The sequence below is a fragment of the Odontesthes bonariensis genome, chromosome 22 (assembly GCF_027942865.1).
Source record: "Odontesthes bonariensis isolate fOdoBon6 chromosome 22, fOdoBon6.hap1, whole genome shotgun sequence".
NCBI lineage: Eukaryota > Metazoa > Chordata > Actinopteri > Atheriniformes > Atherinopsidae > Odontesthes > Odontesthes bonariensis.
Window position 1 is genome coordinate 2,546,577 of NC_134527.1, and position 16,398 is coordinate 2,562,974.

The 16,398-nt window shown below is 39.1% G+C and overlaps 1 protein-coding gene across 1 annotated transcript; it reads left to right on the top strand.

The window, feature by feature from the left end:
* Positions 1-5,344: 5,344 nt before the first annotated feature.
* dnajc25 (DnaJ (Hsp40) homolog, subfamily C, member 25) lies at positions 5,345-15,963 on the top strand. The gene is made up of 5 exons (XM_075456098.1): positions 5,345-5,698; positions 8,521-8,673; positions 11,255-11,625; positions 13,420-13,519; positions 13,882-15,963. The coding sequence occupies exons 1-5, from the start codon at positions 5,372-5,374 to the stop codon at positions 14,002-14,004; spliced, it is 1,074 nt and encodes a 357-aa protein (XP_075312213.1). The 5' UTR covers positions 5,345-5,371; the 3' UTR covers positions 14,005-15,963.
* The last annotated feature ends 435 nt before the right edge of the window (positions 15,964-16,398 follow it).

Consider the following 16,398-nt stretch of genomic DNA (forward strand, 5'->3'; position numbering starts at 1 on the left):
CAGGGGGACCCCGAGGTGTTCCCAGGTCAGCCGAGAGACGTAGGCTGTGTTCCAAACCACATACTACATACTTGCAAACTACATACTGCATACTGATCGATCAGACAGTATGCAGAGCGTTTACCCACAATGCATTTCACTCCTGCCCGAGCCGAAATCAGCCGGCCTGAAGCTGATTTCCCTTAAGCTCTAAACTCTGTAAACTTTAGCAACATTTGAAACATTTTCAGGTGAGAAAGTAGTCGTTTAGATCCCCAACGTGTTGAAAACCTGACAAAATACCGGCTGTTTACAATTTAGTTCCCACGAATTCGGCGCTACTAAAGCTAGCCGCAGTGAGCAACGCACTTCCTGTTATTTTCACAAAATAAAATACCCGTTGCCTTTTATCATAGGGAAAGCCATTACCATACAATTGGTGCTTTTGTTTTGAAAACAGGAAGTGAAGCTACCCTCGTTGTAGCTAGCTTGAAACTGCCGTTTTGACAGGAAATGACGATCGGCGACGTCACGTTACGTTGCATCTTGGGTAGTTTGAGTATGAGTAGTAACCTCATGATGCATACCCAACCTTTAGGAGAATCTAGTATGCATCCGGGAACTTCTGCTTACTCAAACTCGCATACTAACTCAGAAAGTTAGTAGGAGAAGTATGCGGTTTCCAACATACCCAACGTGTCCTGGGTCTTCCTCCTCCCAGTGGGACGGGCCCGGAACACCTCACCAGGGAGGCGTCCAGGAGGAATCCTAACCAGATGCCCGAGCCACCTCACCTGCACCCTGCAGAGGAAGCCCATTCCTGCCGATCTCATCTTAAGTCTTTCTATCTATTCAATTCAATTTCTCATTTTATTTGTATAGCACCAAGCAATGACAAATGTCACGTCAAAGCAGTATAAAGAAACAATCCAATGAAACCATAATAATCCAATTCATTGAAATCTAATCACAATCCAAAAAAGTCAAATGAATAAAATCTAATTTAGCCCTTTTCATATAATGGCACATTTTTGGGCGGCCAACAGATCGCATTGAGACTTCTTGATTAAATCCCCCAACCTGAGCATGCAACAGTGGAGAGAAGTCGCTTTTAACAGGAAGATATCTCCAGCAGAACCAGACTCAGGAAGGATGGCCATCGGCCCCCACAAGCAAAGAGGGGGCAATAAGCACCATAACACCAGGCCAGGGATACCTGCTGAGAGAGAGAAGCTCAAGCTCATGACTGAAAATAGTGTCATATGTGCATGGAGGGTGGAGAGGTGCATCATGGGAGGTCTTCCAGCAGTTGAGGCCCATAGCAGCATAACTATGGGATGGTCATATTTTAAGGAATTTTTCCTTATGCTGGGAAAATGTTTTATTTTGTTTCTATAGATTCACCAGAAAGGATGCTAAATGTTTGTTTTTTATAATAAACTTTCTTATTCTTTTTGCTAAATATATTCAGAAATGAAAATTTGCTAATAAAACATCATATTTTCCCCATTTTATTAAAGATATAGAACTATATTATAAATCAATAACAGACTCACACCCCTGTTTGTTTGTTTGTTTGTTTGTTTACATAACTGTCATGTTATATTGTATACTTCATTCGTTTGTTTGTTGTATACTTATTTCTGTTTAAATAAAGCATTTAATTAAAAAAAAAAAATGTTTTACTTAACTATGGCAGGGGTCCCCAACCTTGGGGGGGGGAGATACTTTTTTTTTTTTTTTTTTTGTACTTTACGTTCAACAGAGATTACATTTAGCAGATGCTTTTACAAATTAGGATATGATGACAGACAGACAGTCATCATTGAAAAAAAAAACGTGCACAATCGGCCTCCTATAATGCAATCTATGCAGTTTCCAAGTATAGAATCTAGCGAGTGAAATGAAAGAATTCCCGATTTCCATGTCTTTTTAAAAATTTTTTTTTTTTTTTTTTTTTTTTTTCCCCAAATCTCACGGCCCAGTTTGGAATGTCTGGCGGACCGGTACCGGTCCGCGACCCGGTGGTTGGGGACCCCTGAACTATGGGATGGTTCAGGGTCACCCTAATGTTCTCATCTGAATTTTTCTCACGTTATTCTGAGAAAGGGCGGCAGCTGCTGTGACGAAAGCATTTAATTATGCTACCGTAAGTCGCCTGTCTGACAGGTTTGTCGTGCACTTTCCAGAAATGTCGTGCATGACTGCTGAGTTCTTCTCAAATTGATTGATTATTTTTTTTAATTTAAAAAAAAATATTTTGTCATTTTTTTTATTATTATTATTATTATTAGTTAGGAGTAGTATTTTTATTAGAATTGGTATTATTATTGTTAATATACAATCATTGTAAATATTAATAATATTTTTGAGCTACTTGACTAATTTGAATTTTACCCCATTGGGGGATGAATAAAGTATTTTTCTATTCTATTCTATGTGCTATGAATGATGGAATATTCAGTCTTTGCAGTTTCAAAGTGAGAAATATTATTCCATAACTGTTCCACAATTTGCAGGCACTGTTTTTGGCTATCCTTACTTCTCAGTAGGGCTGATACTGATACCTAGTGATGGCAAAATGAGACTTTTTGAAGCATTGTGTCATAAAGTGGTTCCTTGGGTGACATCTACTGGCAGCAGCGATTGTTGCACCAAATTTAGCATCTCTTGTGTATATAATAACACTATAATAACACTTATGCATGTGTGTTTTTTTAGTACCTCATTAAAGATTGAGTAATTTACCCATGAAACAATAATAATTTAAAAACAATGTGAAAATTTTTGGTTTGTCATTCATATTTTCTTTGGGAGTGTGCTTGTGTTACTTCAGGTGTTTTGTTTGTTTGTTTGTTTGTTTTATTCAGGCACACAGTAAACAACAAATGTGTTCAGTACAATCACAGCATTTTTTAAGGCCTACAGGCTGAAGTGTAATGCTTATATTTAAGCCTGTCCTGTTGAACAAAATTAAGCTACCCATCAACTTAAATTTTTTTACACAGGGGTCTTCAACGTTTTTCAGGCCAGGGACCCCCCTACTATTTATATGGCATACAATTGTGTTTTATATTTTACGGGGCCTAGTGCCGTGTATAAACATAGCTACTCTGTTATTGTACATTCAATACTAAGCTATTCAAATAATACACAGGTTAATATATTCATGTTTTTATTTTAAACATGTGCAAGGTGCAGGGTGGCCGTGCCACTGCCATTTATAAACAAACATCTGGCAAACGACAATGAGCTATTCAAACAATCCACAGATTTTAACTTTAAACATGCATGTAGATGGGACAATGAATCCTCAAACCATCTGTGGATGGCACACGTTTGCACACAATTTGTGAGAAAAAACAGTTTAAAAAAAAAATAAAAATTTTTTTTTTAAATGTTAAAGAAAAAAGTTAAAAATCATCTAATCAACCAAAGATTTCGCGACCCCTCTGCAGTACCTCCGCGGACACCCTGTTGAAGACCTCTGTTTTTACAAATACTAAAATAAGAAGAAAAGTAGTAGTAAAAAGAGAAAAGACAAATAAAACAGAATTGCATCCGATAAAGTAAAAAAATGGAATAATAATAAAGCAAAATCATAAATAAACACAAAATCCTTCGCAAATTATAAATACTTGTAGCCCTCATAAATTGCTTTAGAAACTTTCCTTTTGAAAACCAAAAATGTACAATTTCTTACATTTATATCAGCATCATTCGATAATGAAACCCCAACAACAGATATGCATCTCCCTTTCATTTCTTTTTTGGCCTTTGCTACAGTAAATTTGTCTCTTAAATTATACTTTGTTTCTTGAGATGAGAAAAACCTTTTTTATGCTGACTGGGAGTAACTTTGATTTAGCTCCATACATTATTTGCATTATTTTGTAATATACCAGATCATTAAATTGTGATTTAATAAACAGTGTGTGCATAGTAATCAACCTTATTAATAATCCGTGTGGCTCGTTTCTGTAGGAGAACTATTGCGTTAACAGTTGTTTTATATGTCGAGCCCAGACTTCCACACAGTATTTTTATTCAAGAAAAGTAGTTTTTGCTCAGTAGAAGAGCTCAAACGAGACAATTTCTCCAGCTTTGGAAAATACTCTGTCACAGGGAACAGGGAAGGCTGGTGTGAAAAGTAACTGTTTGGCTCGAAAAAATTCCCACACTTGGGCACGCTTCCTCGATGGTTGCTCCATGAATCCAAAACTCAGAATATCAAAAAACGAGAGCCGTTCGTAACGTATAATAAGTGTAGAACGGGGACATGAACCTTGAAACATTATCAAACGATTACCTAGTTTTATTACTACTTAGTACTTCTTTAGTCAATAAAAATGCTCTTGTGGGAAAATAAATGGCGCCATCTGCTGGATATTTGCTGAATCATCAGCTGCAGGATAATTCTGTCAGTGTCAGGTCAAAGTCAATGCAACATCAACAGAAACAGCTTATTGTTGCTTTTATTGCTTCCGTGTCAACTGTTTTTGAGACGTGCTTCCATTAAAAAAAATCAAGATTAGCTGATATTTGTCACTACATATTACAATGTCTCACTTTCAAGATTTGTCATGTATTCTATGTTGTATTGTGAATAAGACATTGGTTCTGTTTTTTATAACTATATATATATATTTGACACAATTTCTGTTTTTTTAGGAGTTGGTGTTGTGGTAATTAACAAAGACCTTTCCCACAGCATTTAAAACAAATGTTTTACAGAGACTTTTCTAACATTCTATATTTATGGGGAGTTTTCTTCTTAAGTTTGTAATTAAAATACAATATAATCTCATTGTTTTATTGCCTGAGCACTTTTAGATTCCTATATTAATCTAAAGGTACAAGAGTCTTTATGAAAGGTCGAAAATATAACATAATTTCCCTTTTTTTTCCGTTGGCAGCAGTTTTTGCGTTGACCAGCAGGTGGCGACAAAGTGCGCTGCTTGTTGCAGAATCGGGCTGAAATCAAAGATTGAATATAAAAGAAGAGGGCTCATACCATTTGTGGATAGCTAATGTTACTGTTACTATAATTGTACGTATATTTGAGATTTAAGGATTTCAGTTTCCTCCTGTTTTGCTATTTTCATTCAGAAGACGACTCCCTACTTTGACGCTTGAAGTAATTCAGAGTGATAAAGATGAAGAAGTCCATGAAGATATTTTGCTTTTTTTTTTCTTGATTTAAAACTCTTTATACATATGTATACACCCTAAATTTGACAGTGTACTGAAATACAGTAAAGAGAAACAAAAACATTGATTAATTAACATCTAAAACAAACTATCTTCGCTGCCTCGTCATCCTTCTCCTCGGACTCGTCTTGATGACGTCAGAGGGGCGCGACACCGGTGTTGGCGCTGCTGGGAGCAGGTGATGGCTGCGCTCAGGGACCCGAGCTGCGGTGTGGGCGCTGGAGGTCCGCGGGCGGGGAAGTCTCGGTGGCGGCTCTTGGTGCTCCTTCTCTGCGGGTCTTTCCTGCCCGTGGTCACGGGATTGCTCGAGGGTCTGTACTGCGGCACGGAGGTGTGTTACGATGTGCTCGGCGTTACCCGGGAGGCCTCAAAGGCGGAGATCGCCCGGGCTTACCGGCAGCTGGCCCGCCGGTACCACCCGGACCGCTACCGGCAGGACGAGCCCGGCGAGGAGGAGGCGGCCACCGACAAGTTCCTGCTCATCGCCACCGCTTACGAGACGCTAAAGGTCGGTCAAAGGCGTCAAAGGCCAGAAGTTTTTCTTTACTCGAACTTAAATAGTTTTAGAAACAAATGTGATGCTATTTTGTGAGTCAGTTATTATTTTTTCCATTCATGAGTGCCTTCACATTGTCTTACATAATGTTTCTGCCTGGACCTGGGTTACATTATGCTTATTTTCTACATCTCTCTTACTCCTGCTTTCTATGTTGCAGCTTTATCTTTTTATTCAATTCATTTTTATTTATATAGCGCCAAATACAACAGTGTCATCTCAAGGCACTTTAGATAATTATTCATAATCATAATTTTATGGCCCCAGCACGAGGTGACCGTGTCTAATAATGTGTTTATAAAGCATCTTTATTCCCTTGATGACAGCTCTGCACACTAGTGGCAGAATATTGATCAGTTTCTTTAATTTGTTTCCTGCAGACTCAGAAATAAATGAGTGACAGCACTTCCATCAGAGCTCCATCAGTCCCCGAGTTCAGACACATGTTGTCATCAGTTATTGAGAGGAAGCTGTTGAATCAGATTGAACACTCATAGTCAAAGTTATTTCAAATCAAATCAAGTTCATTTGTACCACATTTCATGTCAAAAACAATTCAAAGTGCTTCACATAAAATAAAAGCATTGCAGCAGGGAGTGGAAGAAGCATTAAAAATACATAAAAGAATATAAAGAGAAACAAATAAAATGATTAAAAACAAGCAACAGTCCAGTTAAAGGGACACTATGTAATTTCTTCCCCCATCTAGTGGTGCAATTTTATTTTGCAAAGTTGAATGAATTTGCTCTCTAGCGCCTCACGTTTTCAAATGTGCGCTGCAACTTCTTGAACTACGGCAAGCGGAATGTGTCAAGATTCAAGAAGCTATAGCTTCAGACTCAAGGTCCATACAAACAAAAAGAAATCAAGACACACAGTACAAAGGATTACATAACACACATACAACAACACTATAAATACAGATGACAGATAACATAACATCTCCTTTGGTGTGCAAGCAATGCAATTAGTCATATTCCGGGAGTTACCGGAAGTGACGTCGACGCAGCGTTAGCATTAGCAGCGTTAGCAATAGGAGCATTAGCAGCGGTAAATAAACTCCCGGTAAACTTACAAACTTTCTAATGCCTCGTTTTGTGAGTTAAGAGCCTATGTGTACTACGGCAGAAGTTTGGTAACAATCAATGCATTATTAGTGGGATAATTTACCAGATAAAATCTATTTAGCTTTTTTTTTTTTTAAACTTTATTAGTAAATCAACAAAATAACAGTTTACAAATGTGAGCATAACGCCAAAAAGAAGATATCCAGGGGGAGCATAGGAATAATAATAAAAAGAAGAAGATGATGCACTTACAAAAAGAAAGCTAATGAACACAAAGACATATGTGCCAAGGAATAAAATCTATTTAGCATTAGCGGCTGTAATAAGCCATTTGGCGGAAATGACGTCACAATGACGTCATTTCCGCTTGTAGGCCTGGCGGGGAAATCGCGATTCGAAGTGCTTTATGTCCCTCTCGGCACTTCGTCATTTTTCATAGAGCGGAAGGACATGGCAGCCTCCATAGAGCTTACCTGCTCTATGTAGATACAGACAAGTTATTCTTCACTCAGGAGGATAAGTGAGATTTTTGACAGAGATCATTTTACACCAATGAGGACTAACTTATGAATGAATATGTTGATTTGAGCTAATAAATGACTTAATTTATTACATAGTGTCCCTTTAAGTTCAAAGATATCGTGCAGATTTCATGCATAGACACATGAGAACAGAAATGTTTTTAACCTGGATTTAAAAATGTCTCCATTTGGTGAAAGTTTAATCTCCACTGGCAGTTTGTTCCACTTGTTTGCAGCATAACAGCTAAATGCTGCTTCTCCATGTTTAGTCTGGACTCTGGACTGGACCAGCTGACCTGAGTCCTTGGATCTAAGAGCTCTGCTGGCTTTATATTCTCTGAACACATCACAGATGTAAACCATCAGCAGGCTTTTAAAATCTATCCTGTGACTGACTGGAAGCCAGAGTAAAGATTTTAAAGCTGCTGTGATGTGTTCAGATCTCTTAGTCCGGGTTAAAACTCAGTCAAAGCTCCTTTAATAATAGTTGTGTTTGCTGGTTAAGAATCGGACTACATTGTGATATTTTTTATTTTTTTTAAACATATTTCATTATGATTTTTCATTGATTTAAACATGAACATTATTTCCCCATCTGGCAACAACAATAATAATAATAATAATAATAATAAAAGTAAATAAATAAAATAGAATAAAAATAAATGAACATAAATATAGAATAAAACAAAGAAAATTATACTAATGTAGATAAATAATAATTAATAAAACAAAATTACATTCCCATAGGGTCACAGCAGTGCACAAATTGCAGAACTTGTTAATCACAATTCAAAGCTGTGAGTTTCCAGAAAGTCCATATAAGGTCTCCATAAGTGAGCAAAATTCTTTTTCTTTTTTTTAGAATACATGTTCGTCTCTCCAAAGCGAGACAGGACATCAGTTCTTTTGTCCACATTCCGATAGAAGGTGTGTCCATACTTACATCGTGATGTTTTACACTCGCTGACTTTATGTCAGGATGGAAAATGCTTCACCGCTCTGTCCTGCTGTCTAAAAGTGAAGCCAGGGAGATGAGTGCTGTCGCTTTGCAAAGGAAAATGAGTGAATTAGCAGCTATTCTGAAACGTGTTGTCATTTAAAGGTGCATTAAACAGGGAGTGTTTGGTCTGGATATCCATTCAGGTATCTGCCGGCAGAAGTGACTCTCTGTGGTCTTTATGTGCAGGACGAGGAGTCGAGGCGGGACTATGACTACATGCTGGACCATCCTGAGGAGTACTACCAGCATTACTACGCCTACTACCGCCGACAGCTCACCCCCAAAGTGGACGTCAGGGTGGTCATCCTGGTCACCATCTGCGCCATCTCCATCATCCAGGTTAGGCTCGCTGAGCCGGAGGTGTTCACTCACAGACTGCGTCCACAGATAAATTAATCACAACCCGAGGCTTCTCAGCCACGATTCATGGCTCATTAAATGTTTCTTTTTATTTAAACTCTTTATTTATAGTACAAAACATTGAACAATTACACATTCAGGGTTCGGGGGTGGTCAGTATATCATACACAACACGTTAAAACGGTCTCACTCATCGGCCAAATAAGCCATTTCTGCCATCGTTTTTCACCCTGTCTGGAGTTGGATTGAATGAATGAATGAATGAATCCAATCCAATTTTATTTATAAAGCACTTTACAACAACCTCAGTTGAACAAAGTGCTGTACAGAAAATAATTAAATAAATTTAAATTAAAAGAATAAAATACAAGAATAAATTAAAAGACATACAACAGCTATATAATTTAAAACAATAATAATAATAATAACAATAATGAATGATTGAGTTTATTTAAAGGACAGCATGCATAAATCATTTATAAATCACCATTTCATGAACAACAACAACAAGATGGTTCCATCAGATTTAGCAGGAGTGCTATTTTCCTCCGTAGTCCTTAAAGGGGGATGGGGTAGGAGTACAATTATTATCATTTTTTCTTTATTTAAAAACAACCTAATTACTAGTGGGTCTATTTTAATTTGTTCATTTCCAAATTTTACATTTTGATTCATATTTTATTTAAGATTTTCTTTAAAAAAGTCTTTAAGAAGCCTGATTTAAAACTAAAAAAAAACAACCTAATTATCAGTGGGAGCACGTCTGCTTTAACAGGAGGTGCATTTTACTTTGTTTGGTGAAATCTTTGATATTTGAGTCGGTCATGTGCTCCAGAACATTAAGTTTGTTTTGTTTTACAATATCAACTAAAGTATCTGCAGCGGGGGCATTTTTCTGCAGCCAACATTGTGCGATCGTCAATATTCCATCTGGAATATTTCCAAGATGGAGCGTTAGGAATGATGCATGAGATGAGATTCAACTTTAGTGTCATTACACACATACAAGCATAGCAGAACGAAAAGTAGGTTTTGGCATCTCAGCAGAAGTGCAAAGAGCAGCAATAAATAAATTAAGTGATGTGCAAGTGAAAGCACTTAAAAGCTTTTTATACTTTCATTATCAAAACCATAATGCATCTTTCAGAAGTGTATATCCCTCGCCTCGCCTTGGTGTGGCTCATTAAAGTGATACTCCGGAGTAGATTCACCCTGGGGTCATTTGAACCGTGACATCCAGCCAAGTAGCCCACCCGAAGTTTTTCCGATATTGGCTGAACATCAGCTGAGTTACTGAGTTATCCCGAATAGCTTAGTACAAGCGCTAACTGACCCTGGCAGTATCTCCAAAATTACCACACTAAAATCACATGCCATGACACCAAACTTCTACAGTAGTACAAATATGGTCTGTACTCACAAAACGATGCATTTGGAAGTTTGTACATAGTCCAGGAGTTTATTATTATCAACACAAGCCTGATAGCTTCTCTGCTGCTAAAGCTGCGTCGACGTCACTTCCTTGATCTGGGAGCTTCAAAGTAAGATGAGGGTTGATCTACTACTGTAGACAACAAAGCAAGGCTGCTCAATTTCTCCATTGATAAAATAATTTCACAACTCTACAACATAAAAATTCATAAAAAATTCATGTAGGATATAGCATATACTTTGTTGTCTACAGTAGTAGATCAACCCTCATCTTACTTTGAAGCTCCCAGCTCCCTGAAGTGACGTCGACGCAGCTTTAGCAGCAGAGAAGCTATCAGGCTTGTGTTGATAATAATAAACTCCTGGACTATTTTCAAACTTCCAAATGCATCGCTTTGTGAGTACAGACCATATTTGTACTACTGTAGACGTTTGGAGTCATGGCATGTGATGTTAGTGTGGTAATTTTGGAGATACGGACCAGGATCCATTAACCCTTGTACGAAGCTATTCGGGATAACTCTGTAACTCAGCTGATGTTCAGCCAATATCGGAAAAACTTCGGGTGGGCTACTTGGCTGGATGTCACGGTTCAAATGACCCCAGGTTGAAATTACTCCGGAGTATCACTTTAATTGTAAGACTTGTTTAGGGATGTTATTGAAACAAACTGGCACCAGTTTGGCACCCATCCTGAGTCAACATATCATAAGAAAGTAGATGAGCCAACAGTGTGTTATGCTGTTTGTCCGACACTAACACTCATCTACTCCTGCCTGTGTTATACAGGGTGGCCGCGGGTCCTTAAAAAGTCTTAAAAAGTCGTAAATCAATTTTCCTGAAAATAAGACCTTAAAAAGCATTAAATTGTCTTAAATTCAGATTGCATGGGTCTTAAATGTTTGTTTTTTTTCAATATATTTACTTGATTTTATAAGCATTTGTTCATGGGACTTAAATGTTCTGAAAATATTGTAATAAACTTAATTTATAAATTTATAAATTTTACCGTTTTACTGTCAGCGTGTTTACTTGGTATTTCCATCGTACGTTTGGTCTTAAATTTCATTTAGAAGTGGTATTAAAAGGTTTTAAAGTCTTAAATTGAACTTGTTTATACCTGTTCTAGTACTACAGCTGGAACAACAGCTACAACAAGGCCATCAACTACTTGGTGACGGTCCCGAAGTACCGAATCCAGGCCACGGAAATGGCCAAGCAGCAGGGCCTCCTGAACCGCCCCAAGGAGAAGGGCAAGAACCGGCGCTCCAAAGAGGAGATCCGGGAGCAGGAGGAGGAGGTGATCCGCCACATCATCAAAAACAACATCGACATCAAGGGCAGCTACCAGAAGCCCAACCTGTCGGACATCCTGCTGTGCCAGATGGTGCTGCTGCCCTACTACCTGAGCAGCTACCTGGCCTGGTACGCCTCCTGGATCTACCGCTTCACCCTCTGCAGGGAGGAGTACGGCGAGCAGGAGAAGCTCTACGTCATCAGGTCTGGCATCCCCGCATCGCACCAGGATCTAACAGAAGATGAATTATTCATTAAGCAGGGGGCAGGTAGAGGGCAAATCTGCAGATTTTAAGGCAGAAAATTTATTTTTGCATCATTATTTTCATTAAAAAAAAAAAAAAAAAAAACATTTATATTTATGTATTTAGTAGAGGTGCACCGAATATTCGGCAACCGAAAATATTCGGCCGAAAACGCAAAAAAAAAACACATTCGGCTTTCGGCTGAAAGCCAAATGAGTGGCCAAATCGGAGGTCGAATAGTGGTGACGCAAAATTATCCACTTCCAGACGGCGGAGTCGACAGAACCAAAGTCATCTGTAAACGCTGCCAATATGCCGCCCATTGATTGGATGGGAGACTCCGGTTCTCTTCACAGATGTTTATTAACGCCACATCAACACCGTAGAACTAAATGTTCAAGTAAACAAAATAAAATACAACATTAGTTGTTGTAATCATTAAAGAAATAGCATTCTTAGCATTATCGCTGGTACCAATAAATAATCAAAGTAATGTTGGCCACTTTAGTTGCTTCTCAACCAACGGCAGAGTCATTCCCCAGAGGCAATCTGCAGGGTCAGAACTAGGATTCTTTAACTTCCACTTCTCCTATCATCACAGTTACAGCAAACACCAGGAAGCATGGAGGAATAAAATAAAGATAAACTAGCAGGTAACATCACCGCTACAGGTGTGAAGCTAACGGAGCTAACCGGCGCTACTTCCTGTTTTACTTGTTTCAACGTAAAAGCACGTATTTCAAAATACATTTTAAAAAAATTCCTGCATTTACAGCCAAGTTGAATTGTCTTCTCAGCGTAGTAGTTTCAGTCTAAAATGTCTCTTAAAGGCAAAACACACAAACTACAAAAAAGGCTGCCACTGTTCCTGAAGGAGCAGGCTACCTAGACTCTATGCAAAAAAGGACACTCAGATAATTTGTTATATTGCATGTTTTTACATTTTTGTGTTGGAACGCTTTTATAATATGTTGTATTTTTTGTTGTTGTATGAAATGAATGAAAAAAAACCCAGAATGAATTGAAAATGGGAATTAATTAAACTTATCTCTAGTTATTAGTAATAACTTTTGAAGATTTTAAATAAACATTTATTTTCTTTGAAAAACATGTCTAAACATTTATTGTAAGGCGTAGATTTAAGCAATATTTAAAAATGGTGAATAACTGAACTGTAATATTCGGTTTCGGTATTCGGCCACAAATTTTCATTTCGTTGCACCTCTAATTTCTACATATAAAAAAGAAACAACACAGCCAATACATTTTCAATTCAGACCACATTTACCTTAATACTGGGATGAGCGGAAGCTGGCGTGCATGTCCTCGACTTTCTTCATGTTGTATTTGTAGTTTGTTGTTGTAATCATAGTGAGACATTCAGGATGAGCATGGTTTTTGTGCTGGTTTTTGTGCTTTTTTAATCAAAAACTGATCCATTGTGCCTGCATCTCACGCCTGCTAAAGGAGCTAGCGTGCTCTGTGGTTTAAGCGGGCTGCGTTGCCAGGTTTAACAGTTCCCCCTTTAGGAAACACCATTAAGCCTTAATTAATACTTAATAAAAAATACTTAAAACTACAAAAACTATGCAAACTTAATAAAAATACTTAATCTTGTGCAGTATTCGCTGTGTGTTATTTGAAAAAAATGTTTTGTTATTGTTACCATATTGCTATAAGCTACTATGAGGATCTCTGCGATACACCATAACACGACGGCTCTGATTCTCATGTCGGCGTTTTAAATCCTCAGGAGGTACATGAAGCTGTCTCAGTCTCAGTTCGACAGTCTGGAGGAGGAGACCCGGCAGTCCTACCTGGAGAGGCAGCTCTGGATCAAAGAAAACTACGAGGTACATCCCACTAGATTCTGTTCATCTGAATCCTCCTTCACTTCCTTTGTCTTTAGCCCAGAAACCAGAAACACTACGGTGTTCTGATTAGGGCTGAGGCGATGCACTAATCTCACGATACAATGTTCAGCCAACCATTCGATTCGATACATTTACATCATTTTCTGAAAAATTTGCCCTAATTGTAACGTCTGATTTTTCAATAGAGTTTACTTTAAAAAAAAAAAAAAGATAATCGATACTTGCAGCTGAAAATAATCGATACTTTATGGGGAAACAAAATATCGATAAAAATTGCTGAGCCGTAGTTGTGCTGTTGAATGTAAATCCTGATGGATGAACTCTCCCGCTGTGTCCTTCAGGTGTACAGGAAGGAGCAGGAAGAGGAGATGAAGGTGAAGATGGCGACCGACCCGAGGATGAAGCGGTACCGCCGCTGGATGAAGAACGAAGGCCCGGGCCGGCTGACCTTCATGGATGACTGAAAGCCCGGAGCTCCATCCCCAACATACACATCTGCCTCAGTGCCCACACAAAGCGGCCGCCGCACGCCGTCCCGTGTGGAGAAAACCCTGTACAGAAAGATCCAGTCCGCCTGTTTATAAAGCGAGAGATATTTTCGTAAGGACCGGAGCGGCTGAGTGAAAGAAACTGTGAGCCGAGGCCACAGCTTTTTCACCGAATCTTTTTTTACTTCATGCCTTCTTTTTTTTTTTCAAACCAAGTACATTTCTTCCTCCATCAAGTCTGATTCTGTCTCTTTCTTCACACATTTCCTTTTTTCCCCTCCTGCTAATAATAAGAAGCGGATCAGTGAGTTTTTATACCAGAGTTCCTCTGAAATGTGAGTGCAGTCTGACCCCTGAACAGCCAAAAGTGTCCTTGGATAAGGCCGCGACAAATAAGAGGCTGAATAACTGGTGTGTTGATGGTTTAAAGGAGCTACTTTTAATGTAAAATGTGAAAATAGCAGCTCTGATTTTGTGTGAAAGGCGTCGTTGTCTGAACAGCGGCCTCTAATCTCCCCTCGGTTTGATGCTGCTCTCCATTTCCAAGTTAGAAGGCAGAATTTCCCGAGTTTTCGGTTGGAAAAATTCAATTGAAGTTGGATTTCCAGCTTAGAAAATCCCAGAAACCTCTTATATGGGGGGCCCCACACACTAAAAAGGATAGTCCCACACATAGTGCTGTCCAGCCTATAATCAGCTCACGGCTATGGTTGTGTGCTGATTAATATATCGCCCGGTCAGTGAGCACAACGGTGAGCAAAGTCTTCTGCTTTTCCCGCTGGAAGGCTAGAATCCAAACTATGCAATCTCTGATCTAATGCCACAGCTAAAAATAAGAAGGCGGCTGGCTTTCTGCGCAGTGATATGTATGGAGGCGTAAAATTGCCTGTTTTTTTACAGTTCTATTCAAATTATTTGTTACATTAATCACCTCAGAAGATTAATGCCAAACAGACACCTGTAATGTGTAGAATGAGCAGATTTCACTTAAAAAAATTAGCTGAATGCTAATTAAACAAGCAAAAAAAGCCCGACTGGAGCTCTGTTTAGCTAGAAAATGCTTTAAAGGGATAGTTCGCCTCTTTTGACATGAAGCTGTATGACATCCCATATCAGCAACATCATTTCTGAACATCTTCTTACCCCCTGCTGCGTCCTGTGAGCAGAGTTCCAGCCTCGTTTTGGTGTTGATGAAGGTAGTCCGGCTAGTTGGCTGGGGTTTAAAAAATAAAGCGCTCCTAATATCTGTGCTCCTTAGCTGTGCGTTAGCTTCCACTATTCTGAATCAGTGGCAAGGTTGTTTCATTTCCACACCGTCCATTTACCTCCACATTTACTTCTAAGCGATGGATTTTTGTCTCCAGTTCTGCAATCTTCTGCAGGAGGCTGCAGTCGTCAAGGGCGGCGTCTTGCTGCTAGTTAGCCTAACGGTTAGCACCTTTCCAGGCTATTTAGCTTTAGCTCAGTGCCCAGACGCTGTAAATCAGGCTTCAGCTGTGTGTAGGCCACGCACACGGAGCGCTGAAGATAAAGAACTATAAGAAATGTTGCTGTTTCTGTTAAAAAAACTTTAATCCCAGAGATTTATAAGTGTCCAGAAGCTATCGCAGGTAGGCTCACATGGAAAAAAAGTGGAAAAATCACCATAAAATCAATCAAATAAGCAAAGCAAGTAGAGCTTGGCCCCATTTTCTCCCCCTTCGTATCACTGCCTGCTGTGTAGACCATGCAGACCGAACAGCAAACAGCGTAACAGGCGCGGCTGTTGGCAGCAGGCAGTGATATGAAGGGAGAGAAAATAGGGCCAAGAGATTGTGAGGTCTGACTTTTTCCTGGAGAACCATTTTGTGATGCAAATGTATTACTCTGTTGAACGCATATTGTTCTGAGAAGCAAAACGCTTTATTTTTTAAACCCCAGCCAACTAGCCGGACTACCTTCATCAACACCAAAACGAGGCTGGAACTCTGCTCACAGGACGCAGCAGGGGGGAAGAAGATGTTCAGAAATGATGTTGCTGATATGGGATGTTATACAGCTTCATGTCAGAAGAGGCGAACTGTCCCTTTAAGGTTTCACACTAAAATACTTTGTCAGACACGTCTCTTTCTGCTCACTGGTGTTGCTGAAGCTTTTCTGTGAGATAAAAAGCATAAAATGAAAACCAGCGCATCTCTGATGTTGGCAGCCAATCAGAAGGTGTTAAGCTGTGTGTTATCTGGACGTTGCACAACAGACATTTAACACGTTGGCGCTCTGTCATTGTGGTTTCCGCTTTTCTGTCTTTTTTCGAGAAGTTCAGCGGGCTGCTTGCTGTTTACCACGTTTCAGACCATTTGATTATACTTTGTGTTATTTATTGTTCACATA

Bases quoted from the DNA above. Each gene is read 5' to 3' on its own strand.
- dnajc25 (XM_075456098.1), top strand. From the start codon at position 5,372: ATGGCTGCGCTCAGGGACCCGAGCTGCGGTGTGGGCGCTGGAGGTCCG. The intron at 8,674-11,254 runs GTTAGGCTCGCT...TACCTGTTCTAG, and splicing joins GCGCCATCTCCATCATCCAG to TACTACAGCTGGAACAACAG. The intron at 13,520-13,881 runs GTACATCCCACT...TGTGTCCTTCAG, and splicing joins GGATCAAAGAAAACTACGAG to GTGTACAGGAAGGAGCAGGA.